The sequence below is a fragment of the Coturnix japonica genome, chromosome 8 (assembly GCF_054131305.1).
Source record: "Coturnix japonica strain WE chromosome 8, WE-NBRP24, whole genome shotgun sequence".
NCBI classification, from domain to species: domain Eukaryota; kingdom Metazoa; phylum Chordata; class Aves; order Galliformes; family Phasianidae; genus Coturnix; species Coturnix japonica.
In genome coordinates, this window is record NC_140670.1 from 5,531,046 (window position 1) to 5,544,025 (window position 12,980).

General features: G+C 42.3%; 1 protein-coding gene across 2 annotated transcripts in view; it reads left to right on the top strand.

The window, feature by feature from the left end:
* The window catches only part of CDHR1 (cadherin related family member 1), a 29,305-nt gene that overhangs the window by 7,320 nt on the left and 9,005 nt on the right, over positions 1 to 12,980 (top strand). For both annotated transcript variants that reach the window (XM_085555001.1, XM_015866067.3), the window contains exons 7-14: positions 430 to 546; positions 1,459 to 1,602; positions 2,838 to 2,916; positions 5,176 to 5,276; positions 6,472 to 6,675; positions 9,523 to 9,675; positions 10,585 to 10,749; positions 12,130 to 12,197. In XM_085555001.1, coding sequence (XP_085411127.1) covers positions 430 to 546; positions 1,459 to 1,602; positions 2,838 to 2,916; positions 5,176 to 5,276; positions 6,472 to 6,675; positions 9,523 to 9,675; positions 10,585 to 10,749; positions 12,130 to 12,197 — 1,031 coding nt within the window. The remainder of the gene's footprint in view (positions 1 to 429; positions 547 to 1,458; positions 1,603 to 2,837; positions 2,917 to 5,175; positions 5,277 to 6,471; positions 6,676 to 9,522; positions 9,676 to 10,584; positions 10,750 to 12,129; positions 12,198 to 12,980) is intronic.

The following is a 12,980-nucleotide window of genomic DNA, read 5'->3' on the forward strand; positions in this document are numbered from 1 at the left end:
ATGGTTCCCTATTTAAAGTTGGACAGACATTTTATGTGCCAAAAGGGCAACTTCTTATGCGATGCCTTTCTAATTCATTCTTTCTGAAAGCATTTTCCTTCAGATGAGCTGTAGTTTACCTTATTCAACAGGCAGTTGAGAAAAAAAATTTAAAATCAGATGTCTTTTAGGTGTCTGTTCACCATGGAGAAGACTTTTGAAATCCACACTGAAGCGATTTGATTTATTCTGAATAATGAAATGCTCATGGCTGGTTCATGAATTGTTCATAGACACACAGAGGTGAAATTCATCAGATACATTATTAATCCAAGCCGTATCATTATTTTACTCTTTTCCCTTAGCAGATGAAATAGAAGATTAATCTCTACAGAAATCTTATTTCTGTACCTGTAATCTTTTGCTGTTCCTCCTTCCCTTATCCTCTAGAACATCCACGCTAATAAGTTTACAATAGACCGTCACAGCGGTGTCCTGCGCATCAAATCAGGGGTCACCCTGGACTACGAGAAGTCAAGGACGCATTTTGTCGTCGTGGTAGCCAAGGTACAAAGCTTTCTGCTAACAATGGAGGATGTGAAGGATTGCATTTGAGCAGGGAAACTTAGGTCAAATAGAAGCGTGACCTAAAGTGTTCTTGAAATAAGATGCATAACGTTGAGACAGCACAGTCACTCCCTCTGCCATGTCTGAAGGAATGAAGGGTACCAGGGAGAGGCGAGGTGGAAAGCTGGCCAGCGCCTCATGCCCAAAAACATCCCAAGGTGGCCAGGGGCAGATTCCCTACACTGAGCTCAGTCTCCAGTGCCAGGGCAGAGATCTCTGCAGAAAGTCACCTGTATGCTTTGAGAGTCACTCAGAAACAAACATAGGCATCGTCAGCCCCAGCTTTGGGATGCATCAGTCCCTTTGGACTCCCTCATGTTGCCTGGCACAACAGCAGCAGAGCTCTGGAAGAGTCTGTCTTCACTTCTTCATTCCACACCTCCACCACATTGTGACAAGATCTCACATAAATCCCACAGCTGCTGCTGCAAATCCTTTCTTGCCACTGTTGCTCTCAGCTTTGCGGTGCCTGTGCCAGTTTCCCAAGTAAAGTCTTCACAATCCTGTGGAGGGTGGTCAGGCAGGCAGCCACATGGGTGGAAACAGAATAATTTGCTGCTACTTACAGTGACTGTGAGGTTCTTGTTTTGTAAAAAATGTACAGACCTTGTTATTTATTTAGCCAGGATTCAGTTGAGGAATAATAACACGATTTGGGCAAACTGCTGCCTTTGGGCAGTAAGGAACAAATCTCTTCCGTAAGATGGAACTTTCAGAACGGCCACAGCAGATAGGCAGAGCAATTCACACCAGCATGGCCACAGACCTCTGGCTGGTGCTCTGAGGCTGAGGGCACAAAATGGATTTGCCTGCATATTTTAGCACAAGGATCTTCACTGACTTCTCTTCTAGGATGGCGGTGGGAAACTGAGGGGAGACAACAAAGTGTTCTCAGCCACAACAACCGTTACTGTCAACGTGGAGGACGTTCAGGACACTCCTCCCATGTTCATTGGCACTCCCTACTATGGATATGTCTATGAGGATACACTCGCTGTAAGTGCTGGTTTTGGCCTGTATAATTGCAGTCTTTCACGTCTCACAGAAGGTAAACACATACTCTGGGCTGCCGTGCTGTCCACTTGGCATCGTCTGGGCTGAGGCAACCCTGACATCCGCGTAGTGCAAGATATTTTCTGCTCAGCTAGGCAGGGGGAAGGGCCCAGGAAATCCTCCTGGGCCTAAAAGCACCACAAAATGGAGCAAGCAGGGGCATACTGAGGAGAACCACACGAGTTCTCCTAAAGGCTTATCTGTTGGAACAGCATGCCTGCTGCTGCAGATACACCCCCTTACCTATCACAGACAGTCTAAGGAGTACAGTGCTCTCCTGGCTGTGCCAACATCTCAGAAATTACTACTGTCAGATTTGCTCAAACAAGAGCGTACAGTTTAGCCAGTCAGTGTTTTGTACCTATCACGGGGCTTTCAGCCACACAGCAGCCTTGATGCTGCTGATGCTTCCTCCACATACCATTCCAGAAGCTGCAAACTAACCAGTCTTCTCTATAGCTAAGCAGAGGCACAATACTGAATATGGATCAACTTTCACCCAAATACATATGTTTCAGTTAACATTTTCTTCATACATAGGATAAAAATGGTATCTACTTACAAAGTTTATCCAACTTTAGGCTACTGTTGTGCTGGCACTGAAGACACCTCATACTTCTCCCATATCAGGAAAGTTCACGTCTTCAATTTCTATCCTGAAATGCAAGGAAAATACATTACAGTATGCTGCATTTCCGTCTGTAGGCCGTTACATTTCAGCAGGACAGAGTAACACTTGCATGCTTTGTGGATGTTCATAACGTATGATACATTGACTTATTCTGAGAATTTACACATAAATCTTGAAATAACAATCATGTGCAGAAAAAAAAAAACCACAAAAAAACCAGTATTTACCATGGGACTAGCAACTGCTATAGGGCATCATGGTAGCAAAGCAAAGCAATCAGGTCTCAGATTTGTTACTCCAAATCTGAAAAAAAAGATGAGTGGCCAGGCACTGGGCAAACACGCACAGTCTCTTGGCAGGAACATTTTTCTCAATGGAAAGCACTGGACCTCAGGGGGTCCCCCAAAAAGCAAAAGAAGAGGAATCACTATTCCCTCCACACCTTACAGAAGAAGGACTCACTGAAATTCAGGGTATTAACACACCACTGTGATTTCATAGCTTTTAGATCTCAACACACAAACCCTAACTCCCTGTTTCTCCCCAGGGCTCTGAGGTCCTCACTGTTGTCGCACTTGATGGAGACAGAGGAAAACCAAACAATATTCATTACTGCTTTGTGAATGGTGAGTACACTTGGCTCATATGAAATTCAAAGGGAACTCAAATTTAGATGTGACACTGAATTAGAGAGAGCTGAGCCTAAAGCTTTATAACACTGTAACAAACTCTCATGCAATAGCATCAGATAACTCAAACCACTCAAGGGCCCTGCCTACCAGAAAATAAGATTAGCTGAGTTTCAAAAACTGCTTCATATCACTGAGTTTCAAGTTGTTAACGTGGTCAGTTTGTTATGCATCACTAGCCTGTGTGTTGCTTCAGAAAACATAAAGAGAGACGCATTTGGTGCTACTAAACATATCTGTCGTTTAATCTAGGAAATGACAAAATGTGTTGGGAGACCCAGACAAGCCATTAAGAGGACTATTTTTATTAGTCCTGTCATGGAAGCATAAAAATGGCCAAAACTCTGGATTCTTGGAATAAATAATGTTCACTAGTAAATAGAATCTGTTAACCATACTGTAAAAAATGAGATATTACAAAGCATTAATACTCATCTGAGGGTGTCTGTAACTTGACTTTTAATAGTACGAGTACAAAACTTAGATGAATAGATGACTCATTAGCTAGTGAAGACAGCCACTTAGCTCCAAGCTACACCATCCGTTTGATTTGGTTCTCTCTTCATTCAACACAGGACTTCAACAGTTACTGGGCACTCAGACTTCCAGGACCCCACAGTTTCATAAAAGAACTGTGAAGTTTACTTACAGAGCTACTCAGAAAATTCCTAAGTGCATTATAACATCTACCTAGCAATGTCTAGAGCAGATGGAGAGGGTCAAAGTTCAGATTTTTTTGTCTCGACATGGAATGGAACCCGTGCTGAGATCCCTTCACCTCTGATGCAAGGGAATAGGTAGAGCAGGGGTTGCAACAAAGAAAAACAGATGAAAAATGAGAAAAGTTAAAAAGTAAGGTGGAGAATAAGGAGGGAAAACAAAAAAGTGGGACAGAAAGAAGCTAAACAAGGGAGAAAACTGTTGAGACAGTGTAAAGAAAGGCAGATGAACCAGAGGAGTTGGAGGAACACGTATGGGGCACATTAAAAAGAGCATAGCCATCAGGTCAGCAGATGTAATACACCCTCTCTACTCTGCTGCATCTGAAGCACCATGTCCAGCTCTTGGCTAACCAGTTAAAGACAGAATACTCCTATAGAGAGTCCATCGGAGGGCCACAATGATGATGAGGGGCCTGGAACACCTCCCGTATGAGGGAAGGTTGATATGGGATCGTTCAAATCTGGAGAAGAGAAGGTTGGGGTGGGAGAGGAGGTGTTGGAAATCAGCAAACATATTCTTCAGAAGAATTTTTTTATCTGGATTGTATAGGACAACTTAAAGACCTCTAAACCTCTAAAAACTTCACATGGAGGAACACGTGCAGTGCTAAAAAGCCTAAGATATCAGTTTCCCTATGCACCATATCCCTGTACATAGACAATAAAGTGAGCTACTGTGAATTGAAACCACTATTGACTTCAGTTCCTTCTCAGTCAGGATGTGCTTTCCAGAACAACTTTTCTTAGTGATTGACCCCTAGATAAGTCATATGTCAAATATACTTCATTGAAATTGCAGTTGCTGCAGGTGTTAGCACAATGAGACCCTGCCATATGTTTAAAAAAAAAAAAAAAAACAACAAAAACCACTGGAATTGAGTTAGAGAGAAATAGACATGACTGGGCTTTCAGATGGTTATCCTTTTTTCTAAAAGCCTCAAGTTCCTTCCTTTTAGGAGATTTTCCCTTGTCTCCTTTCACTGGTAAGCTCTGAAACACAGCAGGGCATGTGGCCAATCCTACAGGTGAGACAGCACACAGGGGTGACCAGGGCAGGACAAGACCCCAGCTGCCAGCTGTCCCCTCCCTGAGCAAGGAAAATTCACCTTTGACCCCTAAAGGGATCAAAGCCCTGAAACTGGTCTTCTGTTCAGAACAATGGGCCTGCAGCCCAGTCTCAACCTCTATGAAAAAGCCTGGCATTTAACCTAGATTCTCCTACATTCCTTTTCCTGCAGGCCAACCTTGCAAGAAGCTGAGTATTTATTAACAAAGTGGGTGTCTAAAACTAGGATGCTTCTCCCGAAGTGCTGTTTGCAGAGTGACAAAGCTTCTTTAGGATCAATTGCCAAATTTCTCACCTTAGCTGATATTAGCAGAGACATGTTCCTGTTGCTCAGAGAGTTAATTATGTATACACTGGCTAATTAACAGATAGAATAATGTGTGACTGGAGTATCTTTGTTTATTGCAGGAAGTGAAGGTTCATTTGAAATCAACAACACAACCGGAGCAATTTCGGTTATAAAAAGTCCAAATCAGCTCAAGAAAGAAGTGTATGAACTAAGAGTTCAGGTATGCACTGACAGACCTGGCTGCGCTCGGTTTACCCTGCTACCTCACCTTCCAGCCGGGCCATTTGTGGGGAAATCATCCACTTGGTGTTGATCCTTACCTTGTTGTGACCAGATGCATCACAGTTATATATATCTAGGAGTTTAGAAATCATTTACAAATCCCCCCAATAACTAATCAAAGTGATATGGCACCTTGGCTACTGCTATCGGTTCTAACTGCACCTACATCAAGGTGAGGATCTTTCTTTCCATTCTCAGAGAAAGACAACAATCTTTTAGGGAAATTCAATCACAATTCTATATTGCGGAGCTGTAATACCATATGAATAAACATCTACATTGTTCAAAAGGAAACAGCAAGTGTTGTAAGGAATTTTATTAAGCATTGCCCTAAGTCTGGCATGCTCTAAAAGACTGAACAGTAATTCTTCAGAGGGGTTCAGCAGACCAACACCTTTGTTTCTAAGCCCTTGCATCATGCCAGCTGGGAATGTGTTTTGTTAAAACAGTTTCTGTTCTGACAGAATAAACACCTTAGATTGAATGAGTTGAGTCTGACAGTATGTTAGAATAGACTAAACATTTCATCTTTCAGTTAATAAAAACACCAATTAAAATTTGCTCATCTGTACAACCTACACCCATCATAAATTAAGCCAATCTAGATGGCAAAGCAGAATTGTAAAGCAGAGAACAGACCTGTCATTTTGCTCTTTAAAATTACACGCAGCCCGAATACTGCAAGTAGAGCTTATCTCTCAGAGTTCCAAAGCAGCTGTCCTTCCAAAACTGTGCCAATTAAACACGAGTTACCCAGCAAACATCAAGTTCATCTTCCTGTTCCATTTCATCAACACTTCAGACAAGCAATTACCTTGCCTCTATCACATTATCTGTCTTTAGAAAACTGTTTTTACCAAGGGTGAAAAACAAAGCTCACAAAACAAAACTTTTTTCTGTCACAGCTTGGTTGGGACTGGATTATTACTGAACTTTCTAATCATCACAAATTCCAGTGTACAGCAGGCTGAGATTTCTATGGAAATGTAAGGCTGTGAAAGCTCATACAAAATTGCTATTGGGATGATTTGTGCATGCAGAACTAGACCTGAATGAGGAGCAAAATAAGGAGCTAGCTGTGGCTAAGAAGGAAATATTCCCTTATCATTGTTTTCACTCCTTACTTTGTGCAGGCATCAGAAGTCAGCCCAGAAGGCGACGTCTCAGCATACGCCTTCGCCACGGTGACTATAAGGGTGGTCGATCTCAACAACCACCCTCCAACTTTTTATGGAGAAAGCGGTCCCCAAAACAAATTTGAACTGACCATGTACGAGCATCCCCCTGAGGGTGAAATCTTGAGAGGACTGAAGATTACTGTCAATGATTCAGATCAGGTATGTGGAAACTGTGAGTTTTCTTGCCCTATTTTCCCCAAAAAAGAAAAGGACATAAGAGTGAGAAACGTCAGACCTTTGCTTTTTTGGAACACAGTTGTTTCACACACATTCCAAGAAAACTTATTTCAGGCAAATTATCTACAGGCACCATTAACACAGAGTGTTTGGGCTCCACAGCACATTTACTTTGTCATAGGTCATTTAGTCTGAGCATTATGTCAAAAATAACAGCAGTCCTGAATTGGCAGCCCACCTCTCGAGGCCACTACAATTGAACCGTGCTCACGTATTTCTTTTGTCTGTTGCTTACTTTTGGTTGCTAACAGCATTATGTCTGGGAACATATGCCCTTTAGATATCTACTTAGAACTCCCGATTGCTTTAGTAACTTTAAGTGCTTTAAATTTCTGTCTAGAGCATCTCAAAGCCCTCTGGAAATAATGCTGTCCACACCCTTACATTATTTTTATGAGAGCATATTATCCTTCTAGAGCTTAAGTTACAACCAGAGTCTGTAATCCATGCTTTGATATATCATGCCCTTTGGAATGATATCTTTACATGATCTTAAAAATGAAGTCACAGCCAAACTCTTGCCAAGTAAAGAAAAAGAGGACTCCATCCATCTCAGCCTGTAATGTAACTGACCTCTGGTACCCACAGATACTATAGCGATGGTTACTATAGGAATACCTACACTAAATGCAGCAGGAACAGAATGCATCTGAGTTAGCCTCAGGTAGCAACAAGAGAAATCAAAGCATCAGAGAACTGTGCTGCTATTGCAAAAAAAAAGCTCTAATTCTACTGCTCTTAATATTGCACTGTTTTGATTGTGTTGTACTCCATCAATCCCACCAGCTTCTTCCCCCTCCCTGCTACTACTCTACAACGAGTAGATAAATGGCTGCTTTCAGAGCAGCTCAGCATCAATCCTACTACTGTCACTGAGGATGTTGCTGCAGAAGAAAAGAAACAAAACTCATCTCTTTTATCTGGAAACAAAACTTAAACATATCACCTAGACTCACTGAATATTCAGGGCACCAAGTCAGGCTACACAATAAGCAAAAAATGTAGCTAAAACCACAGATTTCTCAAGAAACTTACTAATACAACATTAAATATCACTCTATAGGAATTGAGTAGCATAATGTTAGCACGATACAAAGTAACAGGGTGGCAAAATCTTGGGCTAAGGCAAATGGGAACAAGCCCAGATGCTGCAGCCACAGGCATAGAAATGATGAAAATGAGCAACTTACCTTCAGAAGGCCTCAGGTTGGAAGGATCCCTAGTCAAAAAGGCTCTTACTTCCACTGCCAACCCTTAAATGAGGTCTCGGAAGGGGTGGATCCCAGCTCCAGCTCTTCCTGTCACTCAGCTGCGTTTTGTGCACCTGGGATGGCTCAGCCTTCCCACCAGGTGCTCCATCACTGGTTAGGGCCCTGATTTAGCATTTCCACTACAGGCTGATACTGTTTCAAGGCACCAAAAACAATGTTTTCGCTCCTATAAAGACTGTAACAGCCATCTATGTTTCTAGTGGTCCAGCTGAGAAGGAAGCTGTGATCTACAGTTTGATGGAAATGCCATCTTGCAAGAACATCATGCAAAAATGTCTCATTCCACTCTCCTCAGCCAGCTGACACCAACTTTCCACACCAGTGCTGTTCCCCTTAGCCTGACAGCTCTGGCTTTGCTTTGCATGCTTTGCTGCCCGGCGAAAAGAAGCCTATTGTCTCCTGTATAGCTGAGGGGTTTTTTAAATGAATGACTCAGACCACTGAACTTAGCTGCAGGATCACTCCTGTTTCCTTGGAATCAACCATGGAATACTTTTCCTCTTGACACGGGCCCGGGCTGCAGTGGGAACTGCAAGACCCTCAGGAATACAGCAAAGTTATTTGTTCAAAAGTTATTATTATAAATTCTACATCTTAACATTGACTGTGGAGGTGGAACGTGGCACCAGCCAGGTGGGGAATGTGGCTTGTTGCCCCAGCGTAAGAAATAGAAAGCAGTGACATCAGAAAGGCAATTCAGTGGGCTCCCCTGTAAGGCAGAGATGTGGGAATCCCCGCTTCATTTATTCTTCTACACCCTCCAGCTAAATTTACACAGTTTGTCTGGTACCAGTGCTGCAAACCTTCCAGGTATCACCACTTCTCTGGTCCTCCCTGTCTATAAGGATTATCTATATGATGGGATTTGGTCTTTTCCTTCACCTGGAGCTGTCCATTCTGTGTCACATTTCATTCTGCTCCCAGGCACACCGACTTCCAAAAGGCTCAGAGGCCACACCTCAGGGCCAGTTTAACCCAGGTTGTGTGAGATGTCAGATCCTGCTTCTGTTTGGAAATTTGCACATTTTCAATGCTCTGCTCATCCCGGGATGTGAGCTCTTAATCCATAGGTTGGATTTTTGACAGGTCCATCGACCTGGCTTGGGTGGATCATGCATCTCCCCTTGGCAGGAACCAGAAGCCAGAACTTCCCGGCTCATATGCAAGCGTTGCCACCCCTCTCACCCACACTGTCCTGCAGCAAGAGGCAGGAAGCCAAATACTCCTTGCCAAAGGAGTGCTTTTGGTAGCCAGCCCCTCTGCAGGGGTTTTCTGTGATGACTGGAAGAATAACCAAGCTCGTCAGTCTATGTACAGAAAAGCCACGCCTGTCTTGTGACCAGGGCTGGAGGGATTATATAGCTAAGCTTCTTTCCCTGGGGATGGAGAACAGCGGGACTGATTCTACATTTATACAGCTTGAAGAAACACAGGCAGTGTTAGCTGTAAGAAATGCATCATTCACCAAAAACCATCCAGTACATGCTTTTCTTCACAGGGAGCCAATGCTAAATTCAACCTCCGTCTCGTCGGACCCGGCGGCATCTTCCGAGTGGTTCCCCAGACAGTCCTGAATGAAGCTCAGGTTACAATAATTGTGGAAAATTCTGCTGCTATTGACTATGAAAAATTCAAGGTGTTAACCTTCAAGGTACTTGTGCTTTCTGGACCCTCTCTGCCATGTGTATGAAGGCTGATAAATCCAATGGGATTTATCTCCTGGATCTTTCTGATGATTTGTGACTGAATTTACATTCCATAGAAATAATACTCATATCCCCCTGTGTTTCTTCAGCTTCCAAAAAGTTTAATGGGTGCATCCATTAAAGCCATAATTTACTCTAGTCAGTATGAACTGTTGAGTATTAAGTCTCAGTGGAAATTATATGTGGTCCGACTCTAAGGGTGTTATTCCTGCTCTTGCAGAGCTGGGGTGAAATTCTAATGTCCCTGGAGCCAGAAATTCTGTATAGTCAGAAGTAATTCAGTTGGTTATTATACACTGAATACTGGCTGGCCAAACACCCCATCTGACCAGAAGACCATCTTCCAGTATTGCTCACTGCCTTTGACATAGCTCATCTACTTACATGGCCCTTTGCAGACCAATCCAAGGCCACCTCACCAACATTCCAAGCCAGCCGTGCAAAAGCCAGCATTCATCCAAAAGCTGGAAACTTGAATTATCACCTTCCCTGACAGATTCATTGGTTCATGGAGATAATTATGTATTCTGGTTTCCATCAGCTGTCTCTGAACATAAGCATAGATACTCTGTTCTGTCTGCACTAAATGGTGTAGACAATCCCTGTAATCATTAAAAAAAATTGTCAAAACTATATAGCTGATTTCAAACACAAGCTAACTTTCATTTTGTATACAAAATGGCATTTTTAGCGGAGTCCAGAAGCCAGACTGCCTGGGTTTCTTTCCCACCCTCTCCGTGTGATGAGTTTTGTGTCTGTTCTGCACCATTTGAAACTCAAAACTTGCAATATAACATTCCTTTAAGAAGTAATAACATGTGCTTTGAACTCATTTTCTGTTTCTTTTTCTGTAGCTTCTTGCAATAGAGGTGAACACACCAGAGAAATTCAGCTCGACAGCTGATGTAGCGATACGCCTGCTGGACACCAATGACAACGTCCCAAAATTCTCCTCCGACTACTACATTGCCAGGATCCCCGAGAACTCTCCAGGGGGCTCAAATGTAGTTGCTGTAACTGTAAGTTTTATTCACTTGTAAATAAACATTCTCTTCTCTAGCTATTTGTGCAGACAGCTCCAAGGCATGAAAAATCATAAAGTCATGGAATTGTTCAAGTTGGAAGGGATCCTAAAAAGCCAACTTGCCATTTAGCTTCTGGATTCAGCTCCAGTTCCTTTTTAGAATCAACAAGATAATAATATATATATATTAAATACATTGATAAGCTTGAATGCAACTATAATTCAGAACAACAAATCTATTTATCTCTTCATTTATTTTGTTTGAATTAAAGGCCATCTGCTTTTAAGAGAAATCACATGATCAGCAAGTAGTAGGAAAGCCCCGGTCTAATCCGTGTCCATTGGGAATATTTGGTTATGACTAAGTGGAATTACATTTAATGGATTTGCTTGCTTAAGTACAAGTAAAAAGAAAACAAGATGGCTGTTTAGTGAATATTAGTACCCTCTTCCTGGAAAGAATCTGGCTGCTCCAGGCCTAATTAGACTATTATTCAAGGCAAGATTATGACACCAAAATGCTTAGAGCTGGGAAAGAAAGATCCCTGTAAGCACTTCCTCACAGAGGGAATAATATGACTATGAATTTTCTTGCATCTCACATTTTAATAATAAGAAAAGCAGAGTGTTATACGGGTGCTGTGCTGGAGTAGCGCTTCCAGCTATTAGATGCAAGCTGTACCTCTTTAATGCAGCTGCTGGGAAACACATCTCATGTCCCAGAGCTCCTGGCCACAGGGGGTTTGGAAGGTAAAACAGGTCACCTTGACTCCAAACACCATTGTATTTGCAGCAAGAAAAGCAAGCAATTCCACAAGGTGGATAATAATAATAATAATAATAATAATAATAATAATAATAATAATAATAATAATAATAATAATAATAATAAAAATTCTGGGTAAGGTAAATAATTTTGACCTGCCCGTTAATATGTCAGTGATAATTGGGAGTGCTTGAGAGCGGGCTGTTTGTGTCATTGAGATCAACGTTGCTGCTCATAAAGGAAGGATGAGTTCAATGTCAATGAATGGAGCCATCTAGTGGCTCTACTGCCCGAGTCTCCGGCACCAGCCCTGGCGAGGAGACACAGCATCTAAGCTGCTTCCCTGGAAACACCCGGGTGCATTTCTTTGTGCTAATGGAGAACACTGGCCTGCATTAAAAAAAAAACAACACAACATCATCGTCATCATTTATAAATGACAGTTTTTGAGGTGCACAACTGTTAATGCAACTTCCCCCTAAAAATGTTCCTGTGCAAGGAAGGCAAAGTCTTTTCATTGTTAAGTGGCTTGTTTTTAAAGGAAAAATGAACCTGTATTTTTTTGCAATTTAAAAAAAAAAAAAAGGCTGACTCCCTTCTATTTTTAAGGCTACGGATCCAGACTCTGGGCTTTGGGGAGAAGTCAAGTACTCCATCTATGGAACGGGAGCAGATCTGTAAGTTAAAAAGGAAAACTAAATGACATTCAAGCAGACTATTAAAGCTCATGTGGAAGAGAAATGAGAGATGTTGGTCTAGTTGTGAAAAGTCCATTCTGAGGGGGAAAAAACCTCCTCGCCCTGTACCTTCCCTTTCCATATAACTGTACAAATAGTTGAGTTTCAACTCCTGTCAAAATAAATCAAAGAATACAACACATTCCAAGATATAAACCTGAACACTGAAGGCCAACTGCATTGAATGTTCAAAGCATCCAGTATATTTAAACCTTATAACCCTACACCAGGGAAGAATGGAATTTGATGCTTACTTGATGGTGTAATGGTCTATAGTTCCGTCTCCAGCCCTTTGGGAAGTGTGGGGTAAGAGAATCCCAATAGACTGGTTTTGCCCACTCTGCTCCCATCCCAGTGGTTGCTCTGGTCTGCTGGCTGGGGCTCCCAGCCTTGCCTAGAATCAGCGGTCAGTCACAGATAACACTGCTGGAAGCCGCAGCTCCTGAACACAGAACCTGGAAAAGAATGAGCTGTTCAGGCAGTCATCCCTGCAATCCCTTTTTCTCCATGCTTTATCCCCTGGAGTTAGATCTGAACTCCTCTTGTTAGGGTGAAAGCCATTTAGATGACATTGTCAAAGTCTAAAATCCCAGATGCTAAGGGTGAACATCTTCTGTAGCCAGAAAGGTACACATACAGGAGCATTTCCAGGATGGATTATTTTGATCTACTCAATAAGTCCTTAAGCTAGCTGCATAGAGGCAAGCAGGCAAAGGTCAGGTC